The sequence below is a fragment of the Theropithecus gelada genome, chromosome 20 (assembly GCF_003255815.1).
Source record: "Theropithecus gelada isolate Dixy chromosome 20, Tgel_1.0, whole genome shotgun sequence".
NCBI lineage: Eukaryota > Metazoa > Chordata > Mammalia > Primates > Cercopithecidae > Theropithecus > Theropithecus gelada.
Window position 1 is genome coordinate 45,064,252 of NC_037688.1, and position 20,080 is coordinate 45,084,331.

The 20,080-nt window shown below is 47.3% G+C and overlaps 1 protein-coding gene across 2 annotated transcripts in view; it reads right to left on the reverse strand.

Moving 5' to 3' along the window:
• Positions 1-20,080, reverse strand: part of ZCCHC14 (zinc finger CCHC-type containing 14) — an 89,276-nt gene that overhangs the window by 22,460 nt on the left and 46,736 nt on the right. For both annotated transcript variants that reach the window (XM_025370843.1, XM_025370842.1), the window contains exon 3: positions 4,705-4,778. In XM_025370843.1, coding sequence (XP_025226628.1) covers positions 4,705-4,778 — 74 coding nt within the window. The remainder of the gene's footprint in view (positions 1-4,704; positions 4,779-20,080) is intronic.

Consider the following 20,080-nt stretch of genomic DNA (forward strand, 5'->3'; position numbering starts at 1 on the left):
GGGAGGCGGAGCTTGCAGTGAGCTGAGATCCGGCCACAGCACTCCAGCCTGGGCGACAGAGCGAGACTCCATCTCAAAAAAAAAAAAAAAAAATTAAAACGAGAAACAAGGCTGAGAAAATCAGTGGGGCAGGAAGAAGTTATTTATTTCTCCCTGAATAAGTGAAAGTTTTCAGAAAAAAATGTTTCTTTGATTCTTGCCATACTGTTGGCAACAGACTGTTCTACCTCACTGAAGTACAGCAGACATTCCTATGAATGCTGTTTCATTGCTGTAGTCACAGTATAATCGCTATTTATTTCCACTTACAAAGGACAACTTAAAGGACAACTTGATTTTCATTAGTCAAGGTTCTATGGACAAAAGGAAAAGTTTGAATCTTCAAGTATTTTTTTTTTAACAAAAAGAGCTGTAATGAATTATAACTGACGATGAACTGCACGTATTGAAAGGGGTCCATGTGCTGTTCTGATCTGAGGGCACCTGTGAGCCACGCCCCACCACAGCAGGGAGCATCACCCCTTAGGTGTTCCCCCAGGCCCTCCCCAGGAAACCACTGACTGCTTTCTGTTGCTACAGATGAGTCTGCATTTTCTAGAATTTTATGTAACTGGACTCATACACGGACTCACCGAGTACATACTTTTTGGAAGGAGTCGTCTAGTTTCTTTCACACAACACGAGATTCATGCATCTCGCTAAGCATCTCAGTTGTCCATTCTGAGACCACTCAGCATTACTGCCGGGTGGTAGGTACTCCACTGCGTGGACGTAACACCAGGGCTGGCCTGTCCACGCGTCCGTCAACGGGTATCTCGGTTGTTTATAGTCTTGGAATGTTACAAACAAAGCTGCTATAAACACTCTTGCACGAATCTTTTATGAACATGTGCTTAATTCCCCCAGGGTAAATATCTAGGCTGGAACTTACAGGTCACACTTTTTAAGAAACTGCCAAACTGTCTTCCGAAGTGGCTGCCCCATTTCCCATTCCCACCATCAGTGAATCAGGGAATGTGATTCCAGCTCCTCCACACCGCAGCCTGAGGTGGGTGGGGTCAGCGTTTTTCATTTGAGTATTTCAAGAGGTGTGCGTGCTCTTTCACTGTGGGACTTGGCATTTTCCTAATGATGAGGATGGTGACTATCTTTTCACATGTGTTTATTTGCCACCTATGTATCTTCCTTGGCAAATCATCTTTTTTTTTTTTCTTTGTGGAGACAGGGTCTCACTGTTGCCCAGGCTGGTCTTGAACTCCTGGCCTCAAGGGATATTCCCAAGTATAGGACAAGGGTCTCCCAAGTAGCTGGAACTGCAGGCATGTGTCTACACCTGGCAGAACTCTCAAAACTTTTAAGAGGAAGCAACTTGTTGGGCATGGAGGCTCATGCCTGTGATCCCAGCAACCCTAGGAGTCCAGGACAGGAGGATCCCTTGAGGCAAGAGTTCAAGACCAGCCAGAAGCAGATACCATTTTTTTTTTTTTTTTTTTTTTTTTTTGAGACAGGTTTTGCTTTTGTTGCTCAGGCTGGAGTGCAGGAGCATGATCTTGGCTCACTGCAACCTCCACCTCCTGGCTTCAAGCGATTCTCCTGCCTCAGCCTCCCAAGCAGCTGGGATTACAGGTGCAACTACCACGCCCGGCTAATTTTTCTATTTTTACTAGAGACAGGGTTTTGTCATTTTGGCTAGGCAGATCTCAGACTCCTAACCTCAGGTGATTCGTCCGCCTTGGCCTCCCAAAGTGCTGGGATTACAGGCGTGAGCCACCGCGCCCGGCCGGAGACCCCACCTCTTAAAAAGAAAGTTTTGAGAATTCTTTATACATTCTGAATATATAAATCCTTCATCAGCTACACAACTTGCAAATATTTTCTCCTCATCTGAGCCTTTTCATTCTCTTCATAGTGTCTGTCAAAGAGAAAGTTTTAAACTTTAATATATTCTAATTCATTGATTTTGTCTTTTATGGATGTTTTTGGCACTGTATCTCAGAAATCCTTACCTAATTTAAATCACAAAGTTTGTTTTCTCCTAGCAGTTTTGTTTTGGGTTTACATTTAGGTCTCCGATCACTTCTGAGTTAATGTGGTGTAAGGACTGCGGCGGGAGGCAAGGCTCGCTTCTCCTGCGTATGGATGTCTGTTCCAGGGTGTCTGCTGAAAAGAGCATCCTTTCTTCACGGCACTCCTTCAGACCCCGCATGTGTGTGTCAGTCTGTCTGGGGCCTATTCTGTCCCACTCCTCTGTTCTGCCTTCCCTTCTGCTACCTCATGGCGCTGTGATCCTGCTGTTTCAGAAGTCTTGAAATCAGGTAGTGTGAGTCTTCCAATTTGTTTCTTCTTTTCAAAATTAACTACTCTAGTTCTTCCCATATCGCTTTAACTTGATTTTTTTTTTTTTTTTTTTTTGAGATGGAGTCTCGCTTTGTTGTCAAGGCTGGAGTACAGTGGTGCAATCTCAGCTCACTGCAACCTCTGCCTCCTGGGTTCAAGCAATTCCCCGGCCTCAGCCTCCTGAGTAGCTGGGACTACAGGTGCCCACCACCACGCCTGGCTAATTTTTGTATTTTTAGTAGAGACGCGGTTTCACCATGTTGGCCAGGCTGGTCTTGAACTCCTGACCCCACGTGATCCACCCACCTTGGCCTCCCAAAGTGCTGGGATTACAGGTGTGAGCCACTGTGCCCCGCAAACTTTCAGAATCAACTTGATTTCTAAAATAGAAAAATATGGCCAGGTGTGATGGCTCATGCCTGTAATCCCAGCACTTTGCGAGGCTGAGGCGGGCAGATAGCTTGAGCTAGGGAGTTCGAGACCAGCCTGAGCAACATGGTAAAACCCCATCTCCACAAAAGTACAAAAATTAGCTTGGGTGTGGTGGCATGTGCCTGTGGTCCCAGCTACTGGGAGGCTAAGGTGAAGGAACTGCTTAAGCCCAGGAGGTCGAGACTGTAGTGAACCAAGTTCATGCCACTGCACTCTAGCCTGGTGACAGAGCAAGATACTGTTGAAAGAAAGAAAGCAAGTAAGAAAGCAAGAAAGAAAAGAGAGACAGAGAAAAAAGAAAAAAGAGAAGAGAAGAGAGGAGAAGAGCAAAGCAAGGCTTTGGCCAGTCAGGTTGAATGAAGTTCCCACATCTTACACTGTGTGGACCTGACTTCCGATTTCCTCACCACAAATAACTGGACTAAGGATTCGGAGCAAACTGAAGCCCACTGTTACACGACTGCACGCGAAGACAGCTCCGTGCACAGCACCTTCTTCAGGGCACAGTCCCCACCAGTATCTGAAGAGGCCTGACACCGCAATGCAAGGAATGAAGGAAGGTGTCACTTGCGACCACTGCAAAATGTCAGCTAATACGTAGGGTCACTGGGACTTCTGCTGGGTTCCAGGGCACTCAGAGAGTCCCTGTCGTCTTTCCCTGGGCTCCACCTGGGCTGTACGACATGAGACCCAGGTACTCTGTGGGTGCCGAGACTCTGGCACTACCATCACAGGCGCCAGCACCCTCCAAACCTCAGCAGCTAAGGATTTTCCTTACATTTTCAAAGGAAAAACGCACAGCGTAACAACCGCTTGTCACAACACAGTCTCCCAAACCAAGTGGAGACTTGTCCCTGTAGTGGAAAACAGGTTTAAAGTATTTTGGTGTAACCACACTCTTCAAAAAATCAGTAAGCTGCACAGGCGGATCATGCCAGATGCTCACAGGAGTTCTGTCTGGAGAGCACTCTCCAGTGACGCCGTCAGTACTCGACGCACACGTGGTCCAAGGAGAATGTGCCCCTGCAGGTTCCTAACAGAACCCTGACTGGGAGCTGGGCACCGTCAGCCGGGACACACTTCCCAGCCACGACACACTTCCCAGCCACTTAGGCATCCAGGTGGGACCAAGAAAGTAAATCTGGCCAACAAAATGTAAGTGAAGTGTCTAGAGAGTGCTTTCAGGAATGTTCCTTAAGCGAAAGATTTCGAGTCTGCCTTTCCTCCTCCTGCATCCTGCTGCCCAGGATGAACGCGTGAGGACTGGTGTCCTGGCTGCCACTTCGGGCTGGGAGAAGAGGTCAACATCCTAGGGAAGTCAGAGTAGCCAGAGGAGGCCTGTACCCCTAAGGGCACCCTGAGGTTCTGATGGGGCACAGCAACCAGGGAGCAGGGTGGCCTCCCGCACGCCCTGCTGTGAGAGGGAAATGGGCTTCTGGCCGTCTTGACCCTGGTCACCGGGGGTCACCTGGAAACACAACACTGCTCAACTCTCCTGATTCTTTGTGGTACCCAACTTCAGTGACCAGCCCCCAGCAGCTAAGCATGTCAGTTTAGGGAGTGTTCCCTGCCCAGACCAAGGAGCTTTCATCACCAGTCTCCACAGGCACCATGGACTCGGGTTCTGTGTGCGTTGCTCTGCAGGCTGCCTCATCCAGTTCTGCTAGAGCCCCGCGAGGTATGCACCATTCACACCTCAAATGATAACCCCAGGCCCTGCCCGAGCTCCCACCCTTCCCGCCTGTAGAGGCCCCGCAGCCAACAACCCCCACCCTGGAGACGGCCCACCCCGAGCCCAGAGCCAGCTTCCTATACAGCACTGGCACAGGGCTTCGCACAAGGCACAGCCTTAGCTAGGTAAAGAAAAGCATCTCCAGGGTAAGTGTTTCCTTCCTACCCTTACAGGAGAGAGGGGAAAAAAACTTAGCATCTTACCTCAAAGGAACATTCAACATTTCTGTCATTTTTTGTGTGTGATAATCCCTTCAGGTCTATCTTTTCAACACTCACTGTAAAAGTAAAACAAAAAACAAAAATGAAATAAGAGCTTGAAGTATATACATGATTATTTAGCATTTGATATTTAGCAGTGTTCAAAATGAGGTTCTCAGCGCCCAGGCTGTCCTGTCACTTCAGTGGTGCCTCACCTAGAACAGAGCCCAGAGAGGAAGGCGGGCGGCAGCACCGATGCAGGGCAGGTTTGCAACAGAAAGCAGGGAAAGCAAAGCCACATCTGGCAATGGCAGGGCAGGAAACAACTCCAGAGTATGACATACGTTTATGGACCCCGCAAGAGCCCAGATGCAGCTACAACTGAGTATCTGTGCAGCCTCCCGGGTTCACCCTCAAAACCGTTACGAATCTGTCCCAACTTCTGAAAAGCTAATGCTCAGCATTTTCAATTGTGACTGTTTTAGACAATATTTCCCCAAGAACACAGTTACCTGGGAGCCTCTTCCATGTATTTTCTTTTCTTTCTTTTTTTTTTTTTTTTTTTTGAGACAGAGTCTTACTCTGTTTTGGCGGCTCACTGCAACCTCTCTGCCTCCTGGGTTCAAGCGATTCTCGTGCCTCAGCCTCCCCAGTAGCTGGTATTACAGGCGCACGCACCACCATGCCTGGCTGATTTTTGTAATTTTAGAAGAGAAGAGGTTTTGTCATGTTGGCCAGGTTGGTCTCAAACTTCTGACCTCAGGTGATCCACCCGCCTCAGCCTCCCGAACTGCTGGAGTGAGCCACCATGCCTGGCCTTTCTTTTCAACAGAATTCATTCTCATCCTTCTCTGTGAGGGCAAGGATGAGGAGACCAGAACAGCAGTCCTGGGGGAATCAGGAAGATAGAGAGCACTGTCTCAAAGCAGAACCAGGCTGCAGTGAATGAAGCTGCACAGGATGGACGGCGACAGGGACGAGAGGCCTCACCAGGCAGCCCGGAAGGCATCAGCCTACTCATCCCGTTTTCCCGTACACTGGTGTGTGTTTTTCTCATCAAAAATAAGATGATACAATTAGGTTTTAAGCACCATTTTTAAATGAGCCCAAATATCTGCTTAAAACAAAACAGCCGCGTATGGAACGTGCTGTAGTTTCCGACTCAGCCGTATCAAGGCAGGCCTGCCCTGCCGATCCAGCGCTGATGCTTCTCGCTACCCAGCACACCCGGCTCTGCCAGCTTCCACACTTCCCGGGCTCCAGGAGCCCCACGCCGCAGCTTCACACACAACTGGGAAAGAGGCTACGGGAGCATTCTCCCGCCTTCCTCCACCAGCCTTCGCTGGGTCTAGAGGCCACCTGGCCGTGTGCAACTGGGATGTCTGCTAATTTGTAGAATCTAACTTTGTCCAATGTGAAATACTCAACACAACTTCTCAGAACTGTGAATGTGACACTTCCTGCCGGCACCCAAAGACCTCCTGGTCTCCCGCACCAACGTTCTCCAGAGCCCTCTCCACGGACGCCAGTGCTCACACAAGGTCACGGCCACCTCAAAAACCTGTATGGCCAAAAAGCTTTTTGGGGCAGCTGAGAGCAGTGATTCACGCCTGGTATCCCAGCACTCTGCGGGGCCAAGGCAGGCAAATCACAAGGTCACGAGATCAGGAGCAGCCTGGCCAGTATGGTGAATCCCTGTCTCTACTAAAAATACAAAAAATTAGCTAGGCATAGTGGCAGGTGCCTGTAATCCCAGCTACTCGGGAGGCTGTGGCAGGAGAATCGCTTGAACCCGGGAGGCAGAGGTTGCAGTGAGCCGAGATCGCACCATTGCACTCCAGCCCGGGCAACAGAGTGAGACTTAGTCTCTAAAAAACAAAAGTTTTTTGGGGAAAAAAAATCTCAGAAACTCCTTGTGAAATGTCAATGTACATTAGAATATTAAGGACTCTGAGAAGTCCTACAGTACCTAATAATTTTTTAAACGATTCCCCACATTTTTTGGCCACACAACTTCTTCTCCTAACATACACGAACCTCCCCTAGAGAAGGACCTGCTCTGTGCACACGCTCTGGGGATGGTTCTAAGCCTGCACTGCCCAAATCACCCGTGACAAGTTAAGTTAGTGAAGAATGAATAAAATTGGCTGGGTGCGGTGGCTCACGCCTGTAATCCCAGCACTCTGGGAGGCTGAGGAGGGCGGATCACCAGGTCAGGAGATCAAGACCATCCTGGCTAACACGGTGAAACCCCGCCTCTACTAAAAATACAAAAAACTAGCCGGGCGTGGTGGCAGCGCCTGTAGTCCCAGCTACTCGGGAGGCTGAGGCAGGAGAATGGCGGGAACCCGAGAGGCGGAGCTTGCAGTGAGCCAAGATCGCGCCACTGCACTCCAGCCTGGGCGACAGAGCGAGACTCCATCTCAAAAAAAAAAAAAAAAAAAAAGGAATGAATAAAATTAAACGTTCAACCCCCCAGTTTCCTGAAGAACCATGCGAGGGTTCTGCAGCCACAGGAGGCTAGTGGCTGCCACGCTGGGCGGTGTGCTCCCAGACAGCGCTGTCTAAACCAACACCCGCCTGTCCGCGAGCAGCTCTGTGGGCCTCCACCACGCCCCCATCTGCATGTCCTCTGTGGCCGCCCCATGATGCCACGGCTGAAGAGCTGTGCCAGACACCACTCTGCTCCCGGAGCCAATGACACTGACTCCCTGTGTCTCTGCAGAATGAGCCGGCCAACCCTGAGCTGAACCAACCATCCTCGCTCGCTCCCCCAGCATGTGCCACGAACACCCGGCCACGCGTCCCAGGTCACCCTGCAGGTGCTTCAAGGGTGGTGGAGCACAAGGCAGCGGGTGCTGCCCTCCCAGCAGCACCACCTGCTCCGCCGGGGACCCTCATGCATCTCACAGATGTGGGAGTCCACTCGGCTTAGAGTTCTTTAAGCTTAAAATAGCACCTCACAGGAAGGAATTACTATAAAAAATACAAATGTTTATTTCCTTTCTGGCAAAACAAAGAGCACAGCACATTTAGAGGCTGCACAGTCCTGCTGATGTTCACTCAGTGAAACTACACGCTGTTCCTGCCTGACTTCCTCAGACTATCAGCAAATACATAGCTTTTATGTTTTTCTAAAGCAGTGCTTCTAAAACTTCCCACAATGACATCACTCTAATCCATATATTTTACTTTTTTAAACAACACATAGTGTCAATGAATACAGAAACACGTAGTCAGCATTCTCCCTGGCCACAGACACCATGTGTACCTCATGTCCCAGGACTGAATAATATGAGGGTTTATGAAAAAAGTAAAAAGAAAAAACCCCCATCTGGACTGAGAGTAGGAAGTGACTCACTCATATCTCGTATCTGGACAGGAAAATGGGAAAAGCAGATGAATGTTATTCAGCTGTTTTCAAATAAAAGAGGCATTTCCAAGTCTAGGCCCCAAATGCTGGCGCATCCCTCTGCAGAATGGCCAGCCTGGGCAGTGGCCGCCCCCGGCCAGGGCAGCCCCGGGCCCAGGAGGGACACAGCGAGGCTCCCTCTACTCCTGCCCTGGACCCCGTGTGCTCCATGGGCTCTGAAGGCTGAGAAGAGGAGCCTGGGAGAGAGAGACGACCAGGCATAAGGAGTGAGGGGCTGGGTGACCAGCCTGCGTTAAGGTCAGGAAGGATTTAAGCACGCTCTCAACTCTGGAGCCATCACAGATCGTGATTCTAAAAACCACAACAAGAAAAAAGGCTTATAGAGCTTACGCATACCAGGCTTATGCCTAAGTGACGGGTTGATGGGTGCAGCAACCCACCATGGCATACATTTACCTATGTAACAACCTGCACATCCTGCACACGTACCCCAGAACTTAAAAAGAGAAAAAAGGCTTAGATATTAAGTAGAAAATTACAAATTCTATGCATAACATGATGACAGTTTTGTTTAAAATGGAAATGAAAACACTAAAACTAAACGATCGAAAGTGATGAGAACAGCTGTGTACGGTGGAGAAGTGAAGAGCAGCTTTTCCCCACATTTCTGTAATGTGGTTTTGCCATCTCAAAGCGAATACCTATCTGCACACAGACACTCATTACAACCCACTTCCAGTCTGCCCCCAGTGTGGCTGCCTTCCCCTCCCTCCCTGGTCACCCCACTGCCTTCTGTGGAGCGTAAGCAAAAGGCTAGATAAATTCACGGGCGGCCAGGCGCGGTGGCTCATGCTTATAATCCCAGCACTTTGGGAGGCTGAGGCAGGTGGATCACCTGAGGTCAGGAGTTCGAGAACAGCCTGACCAACATGGAGAAACCCCATCTCTAGTAAAAATACAAAATTAGCCGGGCATGGTGGTGTATGCCTGTAATTCCAGTTACTTGGGAGGCTGAGGCAGGAGAACGGCTTGACCCCAGGAGGCAGAGGTGGTGGTGAGCCGAGATTCATGCCACTGTACTCCAGCCTGGGCAACAAGAGTGAAATTCCATCTCAAAAAAAAAATAAAAATAAAAATTCAGGGGCAAACAGCACCCCATCACCTGACAGGAGACAGCAGAGCCAGAGGGACTATGAAGACAGGATCCGCACTGGCCAGAAAGCCTCCGTGAAGAAAGTGTTCGGTGTGCATAGCGATTCGGCCACAGCGCACGGCAGCCAAAGCCATGAGGAGGCTCTCCTGGAGCACTGAGGCTGATCAGCACCGCACCCAGGCAGGCCTGTGTGGGCACAAACAGGGCTGGGGCAAAGGGACCCGAGGCTGGGCCAGGCCTGCGCCCTCCTTCTGAAATAAGAACACAAAGGATGATGTACTTTTCCCTCTGAAATGTCTGTTCAAACCTTTCTTCTTTTCTCATTCCAGGTACACAATAGGCATTTTCCCCAAGTCTTACAAGTTATATCACACCACCTTCGATAAAATGTATAATCACATAGACTATCATTTCGTAACTGCATCAATACCTAGTAGCATTTAGACGCCAGTACTCTAATGTAACTGAAAAGGGGGAAGCTGGAGTAAGAACGGTGATGTCGGAAGTCAGGCCTCCCTTTGGTCCAACTGTACCACACTGTGGTGTTTCGATGCCAAGGTGAACAGTTTCTGATTTTTTCCTTTTACACTTCAATACCTCTACAATCAGATGCCAGGGACATCTCACACCTGCTGCTGGCCATGTGACAGGAATAACACGGTTGTGACAGCCTGCCACCTATGGAGAAAATGAGGAAAGAGCCAGCAACCAGGTACAGTAGCTTAAAAACAGGTACAGTAGCTTAGGAAAAACCCCAAAACAATGACCAGGCACATGCTCCGATGCTGCGGTGACGCGGCAGTGCATGGCACACAGAGCCCACTGCTCACGAGGCATGGACGCCTCGACCCAGCCGGCTGGACGGGATGCACAGGAGCTGGACTGTGCGTCAACTGCAGGAGCACCTTACCTCATTTATTTGGGTATTTTCCTTTCTATGCCTGTACAAGAATGATACTATGAAACTCTGCAGCTGGCCGGGCGCGGTGGCTCAAGCCTGTAATCCCAGCACTTTGGGAGGCCGAGACGGGTGGATCATGAGGTCAGGAGATCGAGACCATCCTGGCTAACACGGTGAAACCCCGTCTCTACTAAAAAATACAAAAAACTAGCCGGGCGAGGTGGCGGGCGCCTGTAGCCCCAGCTACCTGGGAGGCTGAGGCAGGAGAATGGCATGAACCCGGGAGGTGGAGCTTGCAGTGAGCCGAGATCTGGCCACTGCACTCCAGCCTGGGTGACAGAGCAAGACTCCGTCTCAAAAAAAAAAAAAAAAAAAAGGAAACTCTGCAGCCAAGTCTTAAAGGGCTTTTTCTTTCTTTCTTTTTTTTTTTTTGAGACGGAGTCTTGCTCTGTTGCCCAGGCTGGAGTCCAACGGCACGATCTCGGCTCACTGCAAGCTCCGCCTCCCGGGTTCACACCACTCTCCTGCCTCAGCCTCCTGAGTAGCTGGGACAACAAGCACCCGCCACCACACCCAGCTAATTTTTTGTATTTTTAGTAGAGACGGGGTTTCACTGTGTTAGCCAGGATGGCCTCGATCTCCTGACCTTGTGATCCACCCGCCTTGGCCTCCCAAAGTGCTGGGATTACAGGCGTGAGCCACCGCGCCCAGCCTAAAGGGCTTTTTCAATAAAACTATAACCAATAAAAAGCAGCATGTTAGTTTTGTGGGCAATGCGTTTACTTTTTTAGGTACAGAGAAAGTCTTCCAGCCAGTAGCATCTCACAGTTAATGTCACAGTTAACGACACACGGGAAGGAGATGGAATGATGCCTCCCAAGACCTAAGTTCGAATATTCATTCAGTAACTAAAGTCAGTATTGTGTCTGCTTCCTCATTTGTAAATGGGGATAGTAGTTTAAAAGGACCAATAGTTTGTATATGAATAAAAACAGAAAATGGCCCTAATAAGTATAAAGATATAAAATTCCCAAAAAATAAAGGGCCCTGTTGGGGCATTCACACGGGGCCTGGGTCCACAGTCAGCACTGGCCCGGTCTTCTTCCCAGTTGGGGCATTCACACGGGGCCCAGGCCCACTGTTAGCACTGCCCTGGTCTTCTTCCTGCTACTGAGGAACAGGAGAGGGCCCTACAGAGGAGTCCCCGAAATACAACTGATTTATCTCTAAGGAGCCTATGGCTCCAGAAGCAAAGTGTCCTGCCTCACCTTTGTTACTAATAAGCAAACTGTATTATTTGGTTAAGATGTACTTCTGGTTTGTAGGGGACTCAAAAACCTAGGAGCTAAATTTACCAATGTATTGCTATTTAAACTAGCTAAGACAAGCCATGAATATTACTAACTCAGTTTCCTTTCTGAAGTGCCTGGGTATGGATTATGGAATTCTCTTTATAGGATTCCCAACAGCCTGGGAGAAAGGACGACGCTCATACAAGTACTTTTTTTTTTTTTTTTTGAGAGGGAGTCTCGCTCTGTCGCCCAGGCTGGAGTGCAGTGGTGCGATCTTGGCTCACTGCAAGCTCCGCCTCCCGGGTTCATTCTCCTGCCTCAGCCTCCTGAGCAGCTGGGACTACAGGCACGCACCACCACACCCAGCTAATTTTTGTATTTTTAGTAGTGATGGGGGGTTTCACTAGTTGGCCAGGCTGGTCTCAATCTTCTGACCCTGTGATCCGCCCACCTCAGCCTCCCAAAGTGCTGGGATTACAGGCGTGAGCCACCGTACCTGGCCACAAGTTCTCACTCCTCACTCTGCTAAGCAGTCTCTCATTTGGCATTTTGCCTTAATGACCAAGTGCGATTTCCCAAGTAAAGCAAAACTGAATCAAAAACCTATGATATTCCTATAAATTAAAAAATAAAAATAAAAATATTAAAGCTTGAGATAGACACCTCAGTTACTCTGATTTGATCACTACACATTATATACATATATCAAAATATTACATGTACCTCCAACCCAAAAGATATATGTATATCTATGAGATATCCATAGAAAATAAATACATCTTACAAGTTACATTAAAGAACCACACACAATTTAAACAAACAAGATCTTAGAGGATGATTAAAATGTTCCAAAGTCAAAATACAGGTAACCACATCAATTCTGTATCTTACGTATCATTCTACAATGACTAGGTTGGCAAATCAAACCTCAGGACAATCAGCACAATAGCTGTAGATTATTTTGCTGTCTACCAGCAGCTCTCTACATCCTTTAATTAAAAGGAACCAAACATTTTCCCACACAATTTTATGCTACTGACAAGCATTTTTAAAAGTTTATTTTAGAGATGGGTCCTGGCTGTTACCCAGGCTGCACTCAAACTCCAGGGCTCCAACAATCTTCCTGCCTCAGCTTTCCACACAGCCAAGACTACAGGTGAAAGCCACTGTGCCTCGCCTAACAGGCCACTTTTAATTCACTGACTGAAATGCATGCAACAGTATGCTTTTATGTTTATAATTATTTTTTAAAGACAGAGCTTTGCTCTGTCACCCAGGCTGGAGTGCAGTGGCATAATCTCAGCTCACTGCAACCTCCACCTCCTGAGTTCAAGCAATTCTTGTGCCTCAGCCTACCCAGTAACTGGGATTATAGGTGCACACCACCACGCCCAGCTAACTTTTGCATTTTTAGTAGAGACAGGGTTTTGCCATGTTGGTCAGGCTGGTCTCGAACTCCTAACCTCAAGTGATCCACACACCCTGACCTCCCAAAGTGCTGAGATTACAGGCATGAGCCACTGTGCCCAGGTGATTCTAAAGTTTTAGACAAAGAGACCAGACATTTTATAAAACAGAATTTGCAACACGTTTCAGGAAGGCACCAAACAGGGAAGTATCCAGAGGACACTGGCCACATCCCAGACTATCCATAAACCGATTCCTCACAACAAAATGCCCTTCATTTTCTTTTTGACAGGGTCTCACTCTGTCACCCAGGCTGAAGTGCAGTGGTATGATCTTGGCTCACTGCAGCCTCGAACTCCTGGGTTCAAGTGATCCACCCACCTCAGCCTTCTGAGCAGCTGGGTTTACAGCCATGCATCACCATGCCCAGACGATTTTTGTATTTTTTTTTGTAGACACGGGGTTTCGCCATGTCACCCAAGCTGGTCTGGAACTCCTGGACTCAAGTGATCTGCCTGCTTTGGCCTCCCAAAGTGCTGGGATTACAGGCCTGCACCTTCACGCCCAGCCCAGCCCTTCATTTTCAGATGAAAGCATAGAAATACTCCAAAGTCAGCCTTCTATCTGCTATAATATATATGCGACTGTTCCCATACAGTTTCTTTTCTCTTTTTTTTTTTGAGATAGAGTCTCCCTCTGTACCCCAGGATGGGGTGCAGTGGTGCGATCTCAGCTCACTGCAAGCTCCGCCTCCTGGGTTCACGCCATTCTCCTGCCCCAGCCTCCTGAGTAGCTGGGACTACAGGTGCCCGCCATGACGTCCAGCTAATTTTTTGTATTTTTAGTAGAGATGGGGTTTCACCGTGTTAGCCAGGATGGTCTCTACCTCCTGACCTTGTGATCCACCAGCCTCGGCCTCCCAAAGTGCTGGAATTACAGGCGTGAGCCACCGTGCCCGGCCGCCCATACACTTTCATATAAATACTCAAGCTGATTACTAATAGAGTCACCTACATTATCTTAATTTCAAATCGTAGAAAATATGCTTCATCTTTCCTGGCTTTGTCTTGGGGTCAGAAGAAGTATTTACGTACAAAAGTCTTTTATTAAGTCCATTTCTCTGTTTTCATCTTTGATTTTCCTTATCTCCCATTCATGTTTATTGTTTAAATCTGTAGTTCTATCAGATTCAAGTTTGCAAGGCAACACAAAGCTCCTCTCCAACATAAACATACCGGTGTTACTCCATTTGTGCCTCCAGAGTCAGAACACAAAACAAAATCTGAACTAGAACTCTGATTTTAGCAAATAAAGTTAGGGGCCTTATCACAGGAAAAGATGTTTTTCTTAAAGGTAAAATTGACGACTCGGAGATTAAAAATAATTCATCAATAAATAGCCATATATTCTAATGCATTAAAAGGGCACTCTTAGGTAAAGTTGTTACGGCTTTCCTCTTACTTTTTTGGGGCCAACCTGTGTTTCAGGGAAACTGAACTAAAGATGATCTATGAAAACACAGTGTTGGGAGACTCTGGCTCCAGGTAAGAGGGTGCAGCAACAAAAGCTCCTGCAAGGGAGACGTTCCTCCCTGATGTGGGGGCTGTGATTCCAGGTGGGGTGACACCTCCTCACTGCCTTTTCTTCTCTCTGTCCTCCCCCAAAGATGGGGATGGTCACTGAAGTGCACAGCAGAGAGGGTTAAAGCTCTAGCTTTCCGGATGGAGGACCAAAAAGGGGAGCCCTTGGGAACTGGAAGGACAGAAGGACAGCAGAGAGGGAGGATTTCAGGGGAGCAACCCTGTGACGTTGTTGACGCGTTCACCCCGGGGCTGCCCATGTAAGACTCTCGACTGCAGAACACACCTCCACCAGTCTCAGGCTGGACGGCAAGCAATGCCCCCGAAGGACGAGGCCAAACAGCACCGCCAAAGCTCGGAAAATGGAGCTGGCACCACAGCCACACCCCACAGAAGGCTGCACAGAACTTGCTGTCAGAACCCAACCAGGTCAACTGCTCCAAACCAAAAACATCACTATTCTCTGTAGGATTAAAGATGAGTCAGAGTCTCGTATCATACTATTCAAGAAAATCAACAGATCCCAACACTGAGATGACACAGATGCTAGAACTACCAAAGATACCGAAGCAGTTACAGTCACAATGCCCCAACAGGAAGGGGCACACACTCTTGAGATGCACAGACAGACGGAAAGCCTGTGCAAATTCAGATGTAAAGAACCAAATAAAAAATTAGAAAAAAAAAAAAATTTAAACTTTAGGAGTGGGAGAATGGCTGAAAAAGTCCCAAATTTGGTGAGAGACATAAGACTATGTACAAGAAGCTCAATGAGCTTATCCAAACAAGACAAGCCCAAAGAAATCAACATCCACACACATCATAATCACAATGCTAAAATCCAAAGACAAAAAAATCTTGAAAGCAATCAAAAACGATACATTACCTCGTAGGAGAAAACCATTCAAATGACTGGGAATTTCTCATCAGACACCACGAAGGCCAGAAGAGAGCAGAATCCTATTTTAAAGTACTGAAGGCAAATAACTACCAACTATAATTCTACATCCAGTGAAGGCGAAATAAGACACCCTCAGATGGAGGAAAACTGAGAGGACTGTTTGTCAGGCCTGCTCCGAAAGAACTGCTAAAGTTCTTCTAACAGAAGGAAAATGAACCGGAAGGAAACTTGGACCATCAGGAATGAAAGAAAAGCAAGAGAAATGGGAAATATCTGGGTAATATAAAAGCAGTCTATTCTGCTTTTGAATTGTTCAAAATAGGTTTGAGAAGGTTGAAAACAAAAATATTAACGGGGTCCCAAGCAGCTTTCGATGCACGCGGATATAATTCCTAAGACAACTGTGACCAGAAGGGCAGAGGCCTGGATGGCGGCTGGGTTTCCACCTCTCACTGGCACTGGTAAGTGGGGTCCAGGCAGACTGGAGTCACTGATGGCTCTACAAAAGATTCAATGAGAAAACACTGCTGCTTCCAAGAAACCTAATTTTTTTTTTTTTTTTAAAGTGGGCAGCTTTTTATCAATGCAGGAATTGTCCAGTGAGCCTTTTATTTGCTACCAGGTAAGTCAGCTGAGTTGGGATCAGTAAATTTAAAAGATGCTGACAGTGGCCAGGCATGGTGGCTCACACCTGTAATTCCAGCACTCTGGGAGGCCAAGGCAGAAGAACTGCCTGAGCTCAGAAGTTAGAGACCAGCCTGGGCAACATAGTGAGACCCTGTTTCTACTAAAAATTTAAAAAATTAGCTGCACATGGTGGTGCACACCTGTAGCCCCAGCTACTCAGGAGGCCAAGACTGGGGGATTCCTTGAGCCCAGGAGTTCAAGGATGCAATGAGCAGTGATCACACCACTGCACTCTAGCCTGGGTGACAGAGTGAGATATGATCTCAAAAATAAAAAACAAAAAAGCCAGGAGCTGTAGCTCATGCCTATGATCCCAGCATTTTGGGAGGCTGAGGCAGGCAGATCACTTGAGACCAGGAGTTCAAGACCAGCCTGGCCAAAATGGGGAAACCCAATCTCTACTAAAAATACAAAAATTAACTGGGTGTGATGGCCCATGCCTGTAGTCCCAGTTCTTCAGGAGGCTGAGGCATGAGAATCACCTGAACCTGGGAGGCGGATATTACAGTGAGCCACATCACTGTACTCCAGCCTGGGTGATAGAGTGAGACTCTGTCACAAAAAAAAAGAAAGAAAGAAAGAAAAGGAAAAAACTAGAAAGGGCTCTGTGGTGCTAGACTGTCAGTGAGAAGGCCTGGGAGCAGCCACACTCCATTAGCAGGACACACACATCGCATCAGATTTTGGCTTCTAAAACCCACTTCCCACTAAATGAACCAAGGCCCTTACAAATTGTTGATTTCAGGGCTAGGGGAGAGAAAGCTGAGCCTTGAACATCTTGTTGTGCCAGAAAGCAAGGAAGTGCTCATAGAATGATGGGGCGTATTAAAAAGACACAAAACATCAGTTTTCAGGGGCTTCCACCAGCCAAATTTGGTACAGCTTCAACATCAGAGTAATGACAGTAATAGATTATAACTCACTGAATAAAACAGGAAACAATAATCCCATACAAACTTAAATAAATGATTAAGCTGAAAGTCTGATAAGAAACAGACTATCTAGTTGGAAAGTAATTTTTACACAGGAGAATCCTGGCAGACAGCATGAAAATTAATAAAGTGACTGTCATCAGTAACAGAACAAATTGAGAGCTTGTACCACCTGACGGGACACAGCGAGAGCAGCGTAGCGTGTTCCTGGCAAAGATGTACAGCCTGAATCAAGTCAGGAGAAGCATCGAACAAACCCAGATTGAGGGATGGTTGGCAGAATTAGTGGTTCATAATCTTCTGAAGTATCCGGGTCGGGAACGACAGAGGAGCAGCTACCAAAGGACACAAAGGAGGCCAAATGCACCCTGGGATTCAGAACTTGACCCTCTGGGTATAAAAGGCATTACTGGGACAATGGCCGGAATGGGAATAAGCCTGAGAATTAGAGGGTGGTGAAATCTCAGTGCCAACGTCCTGATCTTGACGGCTGTACTGTGTGGTGATGGACGAGAAAGCCATTGTTTGCAGAAAACACATGATCAAGATTTGGGGATGTTGGGGGATCAGACCCACAATTCACTCCCAATGTTTCAGGAAAGTTCTTTATATTGTAGTTACAACTTTTCTGTAAATTTGTAATTCTGTTTTTCAAAATAACTTTTTTTTTTTTTTTTTTTTGAGATGGAGTCTCGCTCTGTCGCCAGGCTGCAGTGCAGTGGTGTGATCTCAGCTCACTGCAACCTCCGTCTCCCGGGTTCAAGCGACTCTCCTGCCTCCAGCTCCAAAGCAGCTAATTTTTGTATTTTTAGTAGAGACAGGGTTTCACCATGTTGACCAGGATGGTCTTGATCTCTTGACCTCATGATTCGCCCACTTCGGCCTCCCAAAGTGCCGGGATTACAGGCGTGAGCCACTGCACCTGGCCTGAACTGAACCATTTTTAAAGACGTTGATCTATTCCCTCAGTGTGTACCATCAGAAAAAAGGCACTGTCTGTCAGTGCTTCTTATTTTTTTGGTTGGAGAGGTTGAATTTATTTTTTTCTAGTTAATTATGATTGCTGTGTTATCTTCCTGTATTTTGTTTTCACTCTGAAAGATCATAATCCATTCTTCCAAATCTTCAGGAATTACTTGGTATAGGATTTAACAGGCCACCATGTGATCAGATGTTCCTTTGAAGTTTCCTTTGATATTTTATTACCAGATAGTCCCTCAAGCCACGGCGTGTGGGCTCAGCCGCTGCAACTATGTGATGACGTGCTGACCTGAGAAACACACATGCTGACCATCTGGCCAAGAACTGAAGACCAGGGCAAAATCAGAGCATATCACAAACATTTTTCCAGAACAGGGTTGTAGTGTCTCTTTTGATGCCAAATTTTAATTAAATAATAATTGTTGAAGGAAAACTAATTTTTTAATTAAAGAAGGTTCTATATAATTATGCAAGATGTTTAGAAATCAACTTATTTTATCTTATTTTTCTAGGCCTCTTATCTTCCCAATCAATTGATTTAAAAAATATTTTTAGGTACTCCTTACTCCAAACATCAACAGTATTTTTCTTAAATTTTATTTTATTTTATTTTTTTTTTTTTGAGACGGAGTCTCGCTCTGTCGCCCAGGCTGGAGTGCAGTGGCCAGATCTCAGCTCACTGCAAGCTCCGCCTCCCGGGTTCCCGCTATTCTCCTGCCTCAGCCTCCCGAGTAGCTGGGACCACAGGCGCCGCCACCTCGCCCGGCTAATTTTTTGTGTTTTTAGTAGAGACGGGGTTTCGCCGTGTTAGCCAGGATGGTCTCGATCTCCTGACCTTGTGATCCGCCCGTCTCGGCCTCCCAAAGTGCTGGGATTACAGGCTTGAGCCACCGCGCCCGGCCTTTTCTTAAATTTTAAACAATTTTGGCCGGACACGGTGGCTCATGTCTGTAATCCCAGCACTTTGGGAGGCCAAGGTGAGCAGATCACCTGAGGTCAGGAGTTCAAGACCAGCCTGGCCAACATGGTGAAACTCCATCTCTCCTAAAAATACAGAAATTAGCTGGGCATGGTAGTGCACACCTGTACTCCCAGCTACTTGGGAGGCTGAGGCAGGAGAATCGCTTGAACCCAGGAGGTGGAAGTCGCAGTGAGTCAAGATCACGCCATCCCACTCCAGCCTGGGCAATAAGAGCGAAACTCCCTCTCAAAGACAAAACAACAACAACAAAATGTAAATAAGAGAGGTGGCAAACCACATCCCCTGAGAGTTAAGAATGGCTTTTACATTCCTTTTTAAAGAGTTATTTTAAGGCTGGGTGCAGTGGCTCATGCCTGTAATCCCAGCACTTTGGGAGGCTGAGGTGGGTGGATCACCTAAGGTCAGGAGTTTGAGACAAGCCTAGACAACATGACAAAACCCCATTTCTACTAAAAATACAAAATTAGCTAGGTGTGGTGGCACATGCCTGTAGTCCCAGCTATTTGGGAGGCTGAGGCAGAAGAATCACTTGAACCCAGGAGGTGGAGGTTGCAGTGAGCCAAGATTGTGCCACTGCACTCCAGCCTGGGCAATAAAAGCGAAACTCTGTCTCAAAAAAAAAAAAAAAAAAAAAAAAGAGTTTTTTAAAAAAAAAAATTGGCAAGGCGCGGTGGCTCATGCCTGTAATCCCAGCACTTTGGGAGACCGAGGCAGGTGGATCACTTGAGGTCAGAAATTTGAGACCAGCCTGGCCAACATGGCAAAACCTCATCTCTACTAAAAATACAAAAATTAGCTGGGAGCGGTGGCACACACCTGTAATCTCAGCTATTCAGGAGGCTGAGGTGAGAGAATCACTTGAACCTGTAAGGCGGAGGTTACAGTGAGCTGAAATTGCACCACTGCACTCTGGCCTGGGCAACAGAGGGAGACTCGTTCTTAAAAACAAAAATTATGAGACACAGACTATACATGACCCACAAACACAAAAACATGAATCACCTGGCCCTTTACGGGAAACGTTTGCCAGCTCCTGAGTCAGAGCGTCAGTGGAAATGCTGACAACAAACTCTACCTTTTGAGCAAATGAGATGATGACAAAGTGGCTTTGCTTTCCTTGGTTTATAGCCGAGGTCAGCAAACTTGACTTTTTTTTTCTTTTTTTTCTTTTTGTTTTGAGACAGAGTTTC